Source organism: Mauremys reevesii, linkage group 26 (assembly GCF_016161935.1).
Source record: "Mauremys reevesii isolate NIE-2019 linkage group 26, ASM1616193v1, whole genome shotgun sequence".
NCBI lineage: Eukaryota > Metazoa > Chordata > Testudines > Geoemydidae > Mauremys > Mauremys reevesii.
The window spans coordinates 3,047,409-3,060,135 of NC_052648.1; the positions used below are offsets into that span (position 1 = coordinate 3,047,409).

Here is a 12,727-nt window from a genome sequence, read left to right on the forward strand (position 1 = left end):
CACATGGGCTCCCTCACCCCCTTGGCGCCCTCCACGCTCAGGGGCGCCCCCAAATATAACCCTCCTGAGGCGAGGGGTGCTGCCCCCCACTCCTGGGCAGGGGAGAGGCTGCTTTTGCCAGCCTTGCCTGGAGAGAAAGGGCCTAACCTTGCTCTGGCACCCCCAGCTAGGAACAGCACCGGCAGGCTGGGCCATGGGATCAGGGGAGAAACGTGTCTCCATTGCGGGAGCAGAACCTGCCTGGCAAAACCACTGTGCCAAGCACCCAGCACCCTGCTGCTCCGAGCTTCTGAGGCTTGTGACCCGAGCAGACGGCCCGAGGGGCCGGACACCGGGGTTCCATTCTTGGCTCTGCCCCCAACCCATGGACAAGCCGTGGCAGCTCCAGCGCCCCAAGGCGCTACCCACCCCTAACCCCAACAGCAGCGCTAGGCAAAATCCCTCCCAGCACGTCCTGACTGCTCCACCCCCACTCTGTAGCAGCCAGGCCCTGGTCAGTCAGCTCTGTGCTCGGAGCTGTACAGAGAGACTCCCTGCCCCCTGCCTCAGTCCCCCACCCCCCATGAAGTGGGGCTCCTGCCGCTGGGAGGCTGAATTCATTCATATGACCAAAGTGTTCTTGGACGCTGCACTGGCAAAGGATCATTCGTCCCCCATGTTAACGGGAACACCCCACCACCCCAGCCGGCCTCACCCCTCCCCAGCTGTACAGAGCACAGGCCCAGTCACGCCCTCCCTTCCCTCTTACAGAGCCAGCTGTACACACAGCGTCCTCTAGCCCAGGTGTTCCTCCACCCCTGGAAAGAAGGAAAATAGTCCCTTCTCCCCCGCCCCCCAGCAGGGCGAGCTCCCCTTGCCTCCCCAGGGCCCGCTGGTCACCGGGCCATGGAAGGCTGAGCACCTCCATAGGCCTCATGCTGGCGGGAGGAAAGAACAGATGACAGGGCAGGGAAAGGGACTGGGGGGTTTAATTAACACGGTGGGGGGCTAATAGCCCTGAGAGTTGGGTGCAAGTGCAGGAGGGGGCTGTCCTCTGCCTTCTGTGCCCCCAGCACACCCAGCTCTGCTGCGCCCCTCAGCCCCGACCCACAGCCCCTGGGATCCCCCCCACAGACCTCTGTCATTGTCCCTCAGCTTCTCCAGCCCCGAGGCCAACTGCTGCGGGAGCTAGGCTGAGACCGGCACACTCATCGCTGCCGAAGCGGATCGCAGACCCAGCTCCTCCCACGCCCAGCGTCTCGCTCTTCCCACAATGCCGCACCGGCGCCTCGGCCCCTGGCCCAAGCGACACCCCAGCCCCGCCGGCCCCTCACTTCCCAACACAGAAGTCCCTGAAGACGATATCCAGGATCTCCTCGGCGCTGACTCGGCCCGTGATCTTCCCCAGGTGCCTGCGGGCCAGCCGCAGCTCCTCGGCTGCCAGCACCAGATCCAGGGACTTGTAGCCGTGGTACCGGCCCAGCGAGCCCAGGCAGCTGGTGAGGTGGAGGCGGTGCCGTGCCTGCGTGAGGCTTGGGGAGCCGGCCAGAGGGTCGCCGCACCTGGCAGACGAAAGGAGGGGTCACGCCCATAGCCCCAGCTCACTTAGGAGACCAAAGAGAAGCTTCAGGCAGGTGGTGGCACTGCTGCCCTCTGCATCGCTATGTGTCATAAACCCTGTACTGCTCGCAGCTGATGGTGATTCTCCTGTAGCTCCTAATCCCGCTGCCACCAGAGCGGAGCCCTAGGGCATCACCGACCTCAGATACTATGTGCACGGGGCCTGTCTTCCATTGCTGTTGATTGGCAGCAAGGAAACTCCCCGTGCAGGAGCCGCTCCCATCTTCCAACCACACAGCAACCAGGCTCAGTTTGAACGAGCCAAGGTGCCTTAGCAGCTCCACTTCCAACCCCCCTAAAGCCACCCCCCTCCCACCAAACTGGGACGAGGACGCAGGGCAGGGCTGAGGCCCGGCTTCACCTACGGGAACCGCTGGAAATCAGAGGCCTCTCAAAGCTCTTGCCAGTTCTAGCTGTTCCGCACCTCCAAGCCGCTAAGCCGTTCTGTGATCGGAAGGAGGCTGTGCTATCTAGCGGACAGAGCACTGGGCTGGGGCTCGGGGAGCTGGGCTCTGTTCCCAGTTCTCCCACTGCCTGCTGAGTGACCCTGCCCGCGTCATGTCACTCTGTGCCTCAGTTTCCCCTCCCAGCCTCTATCTATTCAGGCTGCAAGCGCCGTAGGGCAGGGCCCCTCTCTGTGCAGTGCCTGTGGCTTCCAGGTGCTACTGGAATGAGGCCCCGCTGGGCTGGGAGCTGTGTGGACACCGATGGGATGGTGCTTAGAGCCAAGCCCGCAGCTGAGTTAACACCCCAGAGACTTTGCAGCATCGATTTCCAATGTCAACAGATCCCCCCAGCCCCATTCTCCACCCCAGCCAGCGTCCCCTGCTGCCAGAGGGCATCACTGCATCCTCCGTCACAGCACAGCCACCCGGGGCCCAGCCCAGCCCCGCCTCCAAGGCCTGGCCTAGCCCCTCCCCCCTCCCCTCCCTCGACTGTGACCCCCGGGAACTCACATCTGCTCCAGCTGTGTCCCCAGCAGGCTCAGGAGCCTGTCCACGCCCTCTCCAGTCTTGCAGGAGAGCAGGCAGGCGGGGGGCAGCGCCCCCTCCCCGCAGGCTCCCAGCAGGGCCCCCCCGCGCCCCTCCTCCAGCAGGTCAGCCTTGTTCAGGACCAGGACGCAGGGCACCCGTCGGGCCGGGACTCCGGGGGGCAGGACGGCTCGCAAGGCCTCGGCAAGGCACCCAGGCTCCGGGGCAAGGTCCACCGCGGCCAGTACGGCCAGCACCACGTCTGCTCGCTGCAGCCTGGGGGGGGGGAGGGGAAGGTTCATTGCACTGGTCACAGAGAGACACACACCCCCCCATGCACACCTGGGAGTGCTGCCCGCTGAAGAGGGGGCGCTTGCTCCCAAACACGGGGTTAACGGTACCAAGAGGGCCCTGAGCGTGACTCCCCCTGCCCCGTTGCTGTGCCTCCCCCCCGCACCTAGAAAGGGACATGACCCCATCACAGCCCCCGGGAGCAGGTCTCAGAATCTGCCCCACAGTCAGCGCCTCCCCCCCCCGGGAGCCCGAACGGACGGGACAGACAGGCCCAGGCTGCAGGCCCTTTGCCAGGCCACACGCAGGATGTCCCAGGAGGGGCCGGGATGGGCCTGGCTCACAGGAAGGATCCAGCAGTTTGTTTAGCGCCTGCCTGACACCCCGCAGGCCACAGCCAGAGATGGGCGGCCCCATGCAGCCGGCCCCCAGGGACCCGCCGGGTGGGAGAGCCAGCAGGCAGGGGCTTCCCCAGGGGAGGGCCTGTTTGGCTGCTGGGAGAGGCGCCTATGTCTGGGCTGCGGGTCACCGACATGTCAGCTCCGCAGAGCAACACGGACCTTACAGCTAATGGGAAATCACTGCAGCTCAGCCCTGCCGGTGCCCCTCAATCCTGACCCGCAGCTCCCTGCTCTCCCAGCCCTGCCGGTGCCCCTCAGTACTGACCCCCAACCCCGATATCCCAGCCCTGCCGGTGCCCCTCAGTCCCGACCCCCAGCCCCGATATCCCAGCCCTGCCGGTGCCCCTCAGTACTGACCCCCAACCCCGATATCCCAGCCCTGCCGGTGCCCCTCAGTCCCGACCCCCAGCCCCGATATCCCATCCCTGCCGGTGCCCCTCAGTCCCGACCCCCAGCCCCGATATCCCAGCCCTGCCAGCGCCCCTCAATCCCGACCCACAGGCCCCCTGCTATTCCTATTTCTCAGAACAAAGCTGCTGTGAGGCACACGACAGGCTACGGGGAAAGGCCACCGGTCGCCTTTCCACCCCCCCAGCCTCCTGCCTCACCTCTCCAGAGCTCGGCTCACGCCCTCCCGCTCGATGGCGTCCTGGGTCTCCCGCAGCCCGGCCGTGTCACTCAGCACCACGGGGTAGCCGCCGATGTTCAGAGCCGACTCCACCACGTCCCGCGTCGTCCCCGCCACGGGGGACACGATGGCCGCAGGCCTCTGGCCTAGACAGAGAGCGCGAGGGTCTGGGGGCGGTTCAGAGACCAGGCTGGGAGCAATCGGTGGTGAGGCCTGTTGCTAGGAGTGAGACTGGAAGAAGGAGCCCTCAGCACAGGGGTGCCGCCCCCCAGACACACCTTCCCTGGCCCCGACATCCAGCAAGACCTGGGCCCCCACCTCTCCCAGGGCCTTCGCCAGGGGCTCCTCTGGGGAGACCACTCTGGGCAGCTGCTCTGTGAGGATCCCCACCCTGCACACCCCACGCCTGGGCCAAGCCTCCTGAGCCCCCGAGACAGGGCACCCTCTGTACGGCCACCTCCCCCCAGGGAACAGGGGCCAGAGGCATCCTGCGGTCGTCAGGGCCTGTCACTGGCGAGGGGAGCTGCAGAGATGTGGGGAGGCCAGACCCAGCGGCTCCCTCCCAGTCTAGTCCACACAGAGGGACACCCCCACCCCCTCAATATCAGTACAAGGCCACTGGTCCTTCACGCTGTAGCCGGGGGGCAGGCGGCCGTGTCACCCCCATGCACCTGCTGGGGCCCTGATGTGCCACCAACGCCAACCCATTCAGTCGGGGCCCAGCAGCCCCTGGTTCCACAAAGCTAACGAGCAAGAGACTCAGCGCCCGGCTCGTGCTGCCATCTAGTGGGCACTGGGGGGGGGGCTTTCCAGCGAGTTTCCTAACCCTGGGGAAATCGAGACGGTTTCTCATTAGCAACAACAAGCGACTCACAAGCCCGAATGAGCAGGTGGAGTCCCCGCCCTGGGGGCTCATGCCCTGATCCAGAGCCTCACCCCCACCCCGTCCCACCGCAGCCACTGATCCATCCCACATGCTACCAGTGCAGGCCCCGAGCCTGGGATGCCTTGGGCCCAATTCTAGCAGCGCCAGGCACCCGCAGTGCAAGCTCCAGTCAGCAGAAGCTGCAAGTGTCAGCACCTCCGAGAATCAGCCCCAGGCGTCTCCAGTTGTGCCGCACCCTCCCCCAAAACAAACCGGAACCCCGGGGCAGCCAAAAATCAGTGGCAGGTTTTGAGGACTTTGGCCTCGGGACCAAATTCTGCAGAGGGGTGGGGGGAGCAGCAGGGTCAGGCCCCACGGGCTTTGGTGTCTGGGGCGCAGAGGAAGGGGGCACCATGGTAGCCCACCAGCCAGGGCATGTTTTGTGTCGCACTCTGTGCCTGATCCACAGAGCGTGGGAGTCTGTCCCAGCCCCCTGCACAGATCCACAGAGAGTGGGAGTCTGTCCCAGCCCCCTGCACAGATCCACAGAGTGTGGGAGTCTGTCCCAGCCCCCTGCACAGACCCGGCGGCTTTCGCCTCTGGAAGCCCCAGTCCCATCCCTGGCATCGGCCACGACACTATAATAAAGACCCTGGTGCTGGGGCAATTGGCATCTCTGGCACAGACGCTGGCAAAGAGAAGCCAGGACCAAATGGAGAGTGAACTCCCCCCGGCAGTGGGAAGCTCTCGCAGGGCCAGTACCTGATCGGTGAATTAAGGGCCCTTGTCCTTGGCTGTCCAGCCAGCACCTAGCCCCACACGGGACTGAACCATCCTCTGGGGGTGGCGAGGCACCGAGCGACCGGGACACTAAGAGCTGCGGATGGAGGCTCTCCCCCACACCCCCCGACTCACACAGGAGGTTGAGCAGGCTGCTCTTGCCAGCGTTGGTGGGGCCAGCGATCACCACGTGAACTCCCCCGCGCAGCCGCTCCCCGCGCCGCCCATCCTGCAGGTGTCCCCTCACCTCCTCCTCCAGCGTCTGCACGGCAGCATCCACTGAGCCCGGGGCAGCACCCGGAGAGCGGGGAGGAGGGGAAGAAACCAAAAAGCAAAGTGAAACAAAATGAAACCTCAGCACAGATGAAGGGACCCCAGCAACCCATTGCGGCCCCAATCCAGCAGCCAGGCCCGCACAGGGGACGGTTCCCTGGACAGGCTGTTACCATTCCATGCATTACGGTAGCACCTAAAGAGAGACGCTGCCCGAGAGCAGGGCCCCATTGCACTGGGTGGACCTTGACAGAAAGCGGGGCCCCCTCCTGCAGCAGGGGCGGCTCCAGGCACCAGCACAGCAAGCGTGTACCTGGGGCAGCGAGCCGCGGGGGCTGGCCTGCCGGTCACTGTGAGGGCGGCAGGCAGGCGGCTTTCGGCGGCATGCCTGTGGGAGGTCCGCCGGTCCCGCGGCTTCGGCAGCAATTCGGCGGCGGGGACGCCGATGGCACGGCACCGGCGGACCTCCCGCAGGCATGCCACAGAATCCGCATGAAACAGCGGACTGCCCGCAGGCACGCCGCCAAAAGCCGCCTGCCTGCCGTGCTTGGGGCAGCAAAAACCATAGAGCCGCCCCTGTCCTGCAGACACAATCTCTGCCCCACAAAGCGCTCAGTCTGTGGGGGCAAAGGGAGGACCGTCACCCCCCGTCACAGCACAAATGGCAACGGAGACCCTGGGTAGAGTAAGTGACTTGCCCCAGGTCACACAGGGAGTCTGTGGCAGAGCTAGGACTTGTACCGGACCAGTCCTAATCCTGTGTCACAACCGGATCAGCAGCTCAATCAACCACCAGTTCAAGGGCTCAGGATTTAGATTTTGGTATGAAATCAAGGGGAGTTCACCAAACTAAATAGCAGCCGATGGTATTTTTCAAGAGTGGCTCCCTCCCCAGTATTTAAACTCTTCCCCTTGCTGCCATGGAAACTCAGGCACTGCTGCTGGGTGGTGCCCTGTGAAATTGACCAGGGACAAGATGAAACTGATCCCTGGCCAGCAGTAGGGATGGGCAGCCTTTAGTCCCTGTGCCCACGTGGGCATAACCGGATCCGTGGCCCAGCCTGTGTCAAACGAACGAACGAACCAGACAGCAGCAGAGAAAATTCAGATTTCCCAAAAGCCTTTGCAAGGCAACGCTCCAGGGTGATGCGGACAGAGAAGTCACGGCCCCAGGTCACTGCTCTCCAGAGCCCTATGACGTCATTCACGCCAGCCCAACCCGAGCGGGGAACGCTGCCATGGCAGCATCTCGCCCCTGCTTCGCCCTGGCGCAGGGGACAGCGTGAGGGGCAAGGCACGGGCGGACGCTGCCCCTTTAAAGGCAGGCCAGCACCACTCACCTCGAGCCAGCACGCCCTCCTCGAGATTGTCGTCTTCGCTGAAGTCAATAAAAGCTTCTACGTGGGCCAGAGCCTAAGGGGTGGAAAGGGGGATGGCACGTCGCGAATTACAGCCCTGATCATGCTGGCAGGTCAGGCTCCCGCACCCAGGCTGAGCCCCATCTGGCTCCAACAGCAGGATTCAGGGTCGATCTTTGCTCCCCCGGGGCCCCTCCATATTCAGCAGCAACCGGCAAACCAGAGCTCAACAGCCAGAGCCCAGGGACCCTCCTCCGGCTCCATCGGGTGTCTTCTCCTCCTGGGGTGCAGGGGTCTCTTACACCAGGCCAGCTACTTCAGTGAACCTGTGCTAGCCCCGAACACCTCGCCCTTAGCTACCGCTTCCCTCCTGGGAGCTCAAAGCAGGGTCAGTGCTGGAGCTGGGGACACGGAGTCCCAGAGAGAGGACGCCACTCGCCCAAAGCCACCGACGGAATCAGAGCGGGGAGCAGAACCCAGGAGTCCGGACTCCCAGCCTTTCACATTACCCCTTGCACTGCGGAGTTCTGTCCTCCCAGAACCTGCCCCGGGCTGGCACAGGGCGGGTACGGGCTGATTCTAAGCGTGTCTGCGGATGGAGTCAGGGGCTGCCAAACGCAGCCCTTGGGAACACGGGTAATAGCACTTGGTGCAAGAATATTGAATCCCTCTGTGCCCACGGAGCTCCAAGGAGGGCTGGTCCCAGCACCCCCGTTACAGATGGGAAACCAAGGCCCGGAGGGATGGAGTGACTTAGGCAAAGTCACGCGGAGTCAGGGACAAAGCCAGGAGCCCCCCCTTCCAGGCCACGCCCCTCGCCACGCTGCCCCCCAGTCAGGCCTTGGGGGAGAGGGGGCCTTGCCTTGGTGAGCTCCTCACTCCAGCGCTGGTACAGCTGCCCCAGCTCCCCCTCCATCTGCCGCAGCGCCTGCCTCCTCTGGGCCTCCGTCTCGGCGTGGATCAGGTCCCCCAGCCCCTCCACCTCGGTCAGGCCCAGCTTGCCGTTCTGGAACGCTCGCTTGGTGAACTCGCCGGGGTCGGCTGGGCGCAGGCTGGGCTGGCGCCCTAGAAAAAAAACACACGCAGCAAACCTGAGCAGGGGCCCCCCGGGGCATCGCTCCTCACGCGGCCAGGCAGGGCTGGCCAAGCGGCCCCAGTTCCGGGAGACGCGAGCTCCCCAGCAGGAGAATCAGTGCCTGCTGGGGCCGTATTCTGGGACCACGCAGGACCTCTGCCCAGCCCCCGCTGTCACTCACAGGCTCCAGGCTGCTCTCCCTTACACTCGGGGTACTGAGATACACAGGACAGCCGCAGCACGCTCTGGCCATGCCCCCAATCTGCCCCCAATGTCTGCGGGAGGGCCCCATCGCCAGCTCAACCCAGCCAGGGAGCCGACCCACTGCACCGCAGGGATTGCCAGGGGCCGTCTCTCCCCCTCCAAGGCCCAGAGCGCAGCAGGGACAGAGCGACCGAGAATCCGGCTCGCTGAGTTTCAGAGGGATGGAGAGAGACACTTACCCAAGGCCTGCAGCACGCCGCCCACCACTGCCGGCCCCCCGTGGACGTGCAGCTCGGAGCAGTCCTCCCCGGTGAAACTGTGGGGCCCTGCAAAGCACAGAGCCCATTAGAGGCTGCGCCCCCCTGGGACAGGGATAGGATATTAGGAAAAAACTATGTCACGAGGAGGGTGGTGAAGCACTGGAATGGGTTCCCTAGGGAGGCGGTAGAATCTCCATCCTTAGAGGTTTTTAAGGCCCGGCTTGACAAAGCCCTGGCTGGGATGGTTTAGTTGGGGGTTGGACCCTATGACCTCCCGAGGTCCCTTCCAACCCGTGATTCTATGACACGTGGCCCTCCGGGGTGGGGGGGGGCGGGAGCCACCCAACCAGGCTGGGCACGGGATGAAACATTAAAGAAGCTCTTTCTGTGTCCGCGCTGGTGCCGTCAGGACGGGACACAGGCCCAGCAGCTGGAATGAGGACGATGGGCTCACGTGCTGCCGGGAAGGGACACAGCAGAGAAAGAATCAGAAGCTCCATCTGTCGAAAAGAACCAGACGGTGACTAGGGATGGAGGGGGAGGGGGCCTCTCCTAAAAGGTGCCTTCACACGGAGCCTCGTCTACAAATCGCTTCCCCCCGGCAGCCGCCTCTGGCTTGTTTGATCGGCAAGAGGTCAGCAGGGAGCAAAGACGATTCCTCTGGCCGGGGGCGCAGAACGGAGTTAACGGCTCCGCTCTTGCAAAACGCGCCAGGGGTATCCCGAGTGCTTCGGGTCTGAGCTTGAGGGGCCAGAGAGCCGAGGGCTTCCTAGTACCATGCAGGGGCCCTGGGGTCTGTACTGGCAAAGGGAAGAGCCCCCTAGTGAGCCCCCCACACCGTTCCCTGGCCCCACCCCTGTGGCAAGCAACCAGCCCAGCCCTGCCTGGCTTCCCAGCGCAGAGATTATCCCAGCCCCCGGAAATCCAGTCGCATGGGTCACCCATGCTCAGCAGCGTGGCACTGTCCCCTTCTGGAGGACGGTCCAGGCACCGCCGTCTATGGCTGCAGAGGTTGAGCTAAAGGCGCACGAGTTCGTTAGCTCAGACAATAGAGACTGGGGCTTGTTTAGCTCCAGAAGTCCGGGGTTCACTCCCTGCAGCTGCTGGGCACGCGGCATCACCTGGGAGGATGGCCACTGAACGGGGACCCACGGCCGACCCCACACAGGAGATCGGCTCATTAGTAATTATGGTATCGGTGGCAGCCATCCCCACCCCTCTGACTGCCAAGGAGGCCAAGCCCTGCGCAGACTTTCCTCGGACTCAGCCGCAGGGAAGAAAGGCTCCCTGCAGCTGGGAACATCTCAGCCCTTCAGCGTTTGATGAAGAACCGCCCACGCCCGCTGGGAAATCCTCAGACAACATCCTCTTTGGAATTCTGCCCGGGCGCCGTGTGCTTTCTGGGAGGTTCCACTCTATACCCCCAGAGGCTACCTGCACCAGGTGTTTACTCCTCACCGAGCTGCGATATCACCGCCACTCGCTGGCAGCCTCGTGGGACTGGGTGGGGAAAAGATGAGGGAGCAAAGATCCTGTTTTCACACCAAAGTGACTCAATAACAGGAAAGGGGGGGGGTACAGAGAATAGGCCGGAGCACGCAGTCCTGTTTGTAAATGCCATAAGAAACTTTGGAGCATCATGGAAGCACCAAGGATACAGCTGGGATCTTCCTGCTCCACAAGCTCTTGAGCTAAAAGGAAAAACTCCCCATTAGCTGTTCTCGGTATAGGGCTTATGATGCACAGAACTAAGCCGTTCCCATCCCGTTGTGCACACACAGGGCAAGACGCCACCAAAGTTGAGAGAGAGGTTGCAAATTTATCAGAAAAACAGAAAACCCGTCTCACCTGCCCCATCCCACGTGCAACAAAGGGCTCAAGGCTGCAGGGAGGACTGAGCCTCCCAGGCCTGACCTGGCACTGGTGCAGGACAGGAAGGGCGGGGCGCAATGCCCGCTCTGGTATCTAGTGTCTGCACAATGCCAGGCAGAACAGGAGATGCTACCCCACTGCCAGGTGCTACCAGCCTCCCTTTCGGACCCGATCCTGGAATCTCTCTGCTTGCAGAACCCCAGACAAGGTCAGTGCAAGATCCGCTGGGAGGGTCAGGCCCAGGATGTCACGTGACAGGAGCTCACCCTTGGGGGAGTGACCGGGAGAGGGGGGACAGTTCTTTAATGGCCAGGAGAATGCAATTGGGAATCCCACCTGGTAGTGGGGGGAGGAGAGATGGGCTGTGAATACACATGCACGCAGGCCTGGGCTGGGCTGGCACCTCGCTGCAGGTGTCTGGGCACGGTAGGGTTGGTGCTGGGAACTGCAGGCAGGGGCGAGCGAGCAAACACAGCCTGTCTAGAAGGGGCTGCAGGAGCAAACAGCCTGCGCAGGCAAAGCTGGCCAGGGGCAGGGGTCCATTTCTGGGGAGCTCCCACCAATGAGCAGTTTCCATCCAGCTACTGAGGGCGGCAAGAGCCAAAGCAAATGTTATGGTTTGCGGCCCAGAATCAATATCCCCGGCACGTCACTAACTGCCAGTCACCCCCCATGTGAATCCAAGGCGGGACCTGCCCAAAAGGCCCCCGGGGTGCAGGGGCTGGGCACCGCGGCCCTACAGAGCCTGCTGCAGTCTCCAGCTCTAACCTGGGAACCAGATGACCAAGCCCCTGTCCAGAGTCTCTGCGGAGCTGGGGTCGTGGATCCTCCGCAAGGCGACGGCTCTAGGCCGGGGCAGCTCCTGCTGCCCCATTAGACTCCGCAGGGCTGCTCCGCTGGCGGGGCCACTGGTCCGGATCACAGCCACGCCGCATTTCCCGTGGCCCGAAGACAAGGCGAAGATGGTGTCTCTCTTCCCCACAGGGCAGTACAGCCGCTTGACAACCCTGAAAGCGACCAGAGACAAAGCCCAGGAGTGAGACTGCCCTGAGCGACGGGCACAGGGGCAAGAGAGTCCCAGCACCCACAAGTGATCAGTACCCCACGGCTGGATACAGCAGCGAAGAGCCGCCCCTCACCCACGAGCAGCACCATGTCATCAGCCAGGTGCATTGTGGGGGCATCTTGGCACCTCTCGCTGAAGCACCTGGTACCAACCGCTGCCACCAGACTCGATGCACCATGGCCAGATCCAGCGCCCTCATGCCGATGCTCTTACCCCTGCCCTGTCATGCAGGAGGCTGGGATCTTCGCTCTGGGTTCCAGGTCAGGGAGGAGCCTCATGCTGGACAACTACAGAGCAGCCTGGAGGGCCGGTTCCAGCCACCCCATCCAATCGCCCTAGGCCGCAGCAAGGGCTCCTGCCAGGCCGGGGGAAACCGTCACGGATGCACAAACTGCCCCACCCGGGCAAGCAGATGCTCAGCCTGGAGCAAAGGGACGGTTGCTGCTCACTCAGCCGGAGGGAGCTGGGAAACGCCAGGCACTGCAAGCAGGCCCGTGCGCGCCCGTGTATCCGAACCCAGCCCCCCCCAAATCACAGACTGCAGCCACCCCGGGCATCGCAGTTACAGAGAGAATCCCCATCAGCTGTTTGCCGCATGGGGCCTCTGCCACAGCTGAGCCAGATCCCATCCTGTGGCTACCGGCGGCCCGTGGTCCAGCGCCCCGTGAGCCACAGGCGCGTCCCGGCCCATAACCCTGCAGCGCTCCAGACCCCACGGCACGGCAGGGACCCCGGGAATGAGGCAGAAGCCACTGGCTCCAGGTCCCGCAGCCACGTGCAAGCCACGGCAAAGGCGGCCGATGCCATCGGCTGCTGCTGCTGCGCCCCGGGGGCTGACCCGGCCCAGAGACCCCCCCACACACACACCTGACAGCAGCGCCAGACACAGGGCTGAGCCCTGCCAGCACCTTCCTCCACGTGCCAGGCCACATGGCCCCCCCGGCAGGGCGCAGCAAGCGGGGGGGGGACGTGAGCAAGCCCCCGCCCCCAGCAGCGCCCCCTCCATCAGCCCCAACACGCGGGGCGCAGCCGGCACCGCGCCCCGGGGCTCCTGCTCCCGGGAAGCTGCAGCCCCTGCTCCAGC

The 12,727-nt window shown here is 63.9% G+C and overlaps 1 protein-coding gene across 2 annotated transcripts; it reads right to left on the minus strand.

Moving 5' to 3' along the window:
- Positions 1 to 237: 237 nt before the first annotated feature.
- On the minus strand, positions 238 to 12,727 carry GTPBP3 (GTP binding protein 3, mitochondrial). Of its 2 annotated transcripts, XM_039515250.1 has the most exons (9): positions 12,511 to 12,727; positions 11,346 to 11,584; positions 8,685 to 8,771; positions 8,029 to 8,231; positions 7,149 to 7,221; positions 5,671 to 5,814; positions 3,871 to 4,036; positions 2,556 to 2,846; positions 745 to 1,541 (listed from the first exon to the last, which is right to left on the minus strand). In XM_039515250.1, the coding sequence occupies exons 1-9, from the start codon at positions 12,573 to 12,575 to the stop codon at positions 1,310 to 1,312; spliced, it is 1,500 nt and encodes a 499-aa protein (XP_039371184.1). In that variant the 5' UTR covers positions 12,576 to 12,727; the 3' UTR covers positions 745 to 1,309. The 2 variants fall into 2 exon arrangements, with proteins under 2 accessions (XP_039371185.1, XP_039371184.1); XM_039515251.1 differs by lacking the exon at positions 5,671 to 5,814 and having other exon boundaries at positions 238 to 1,541.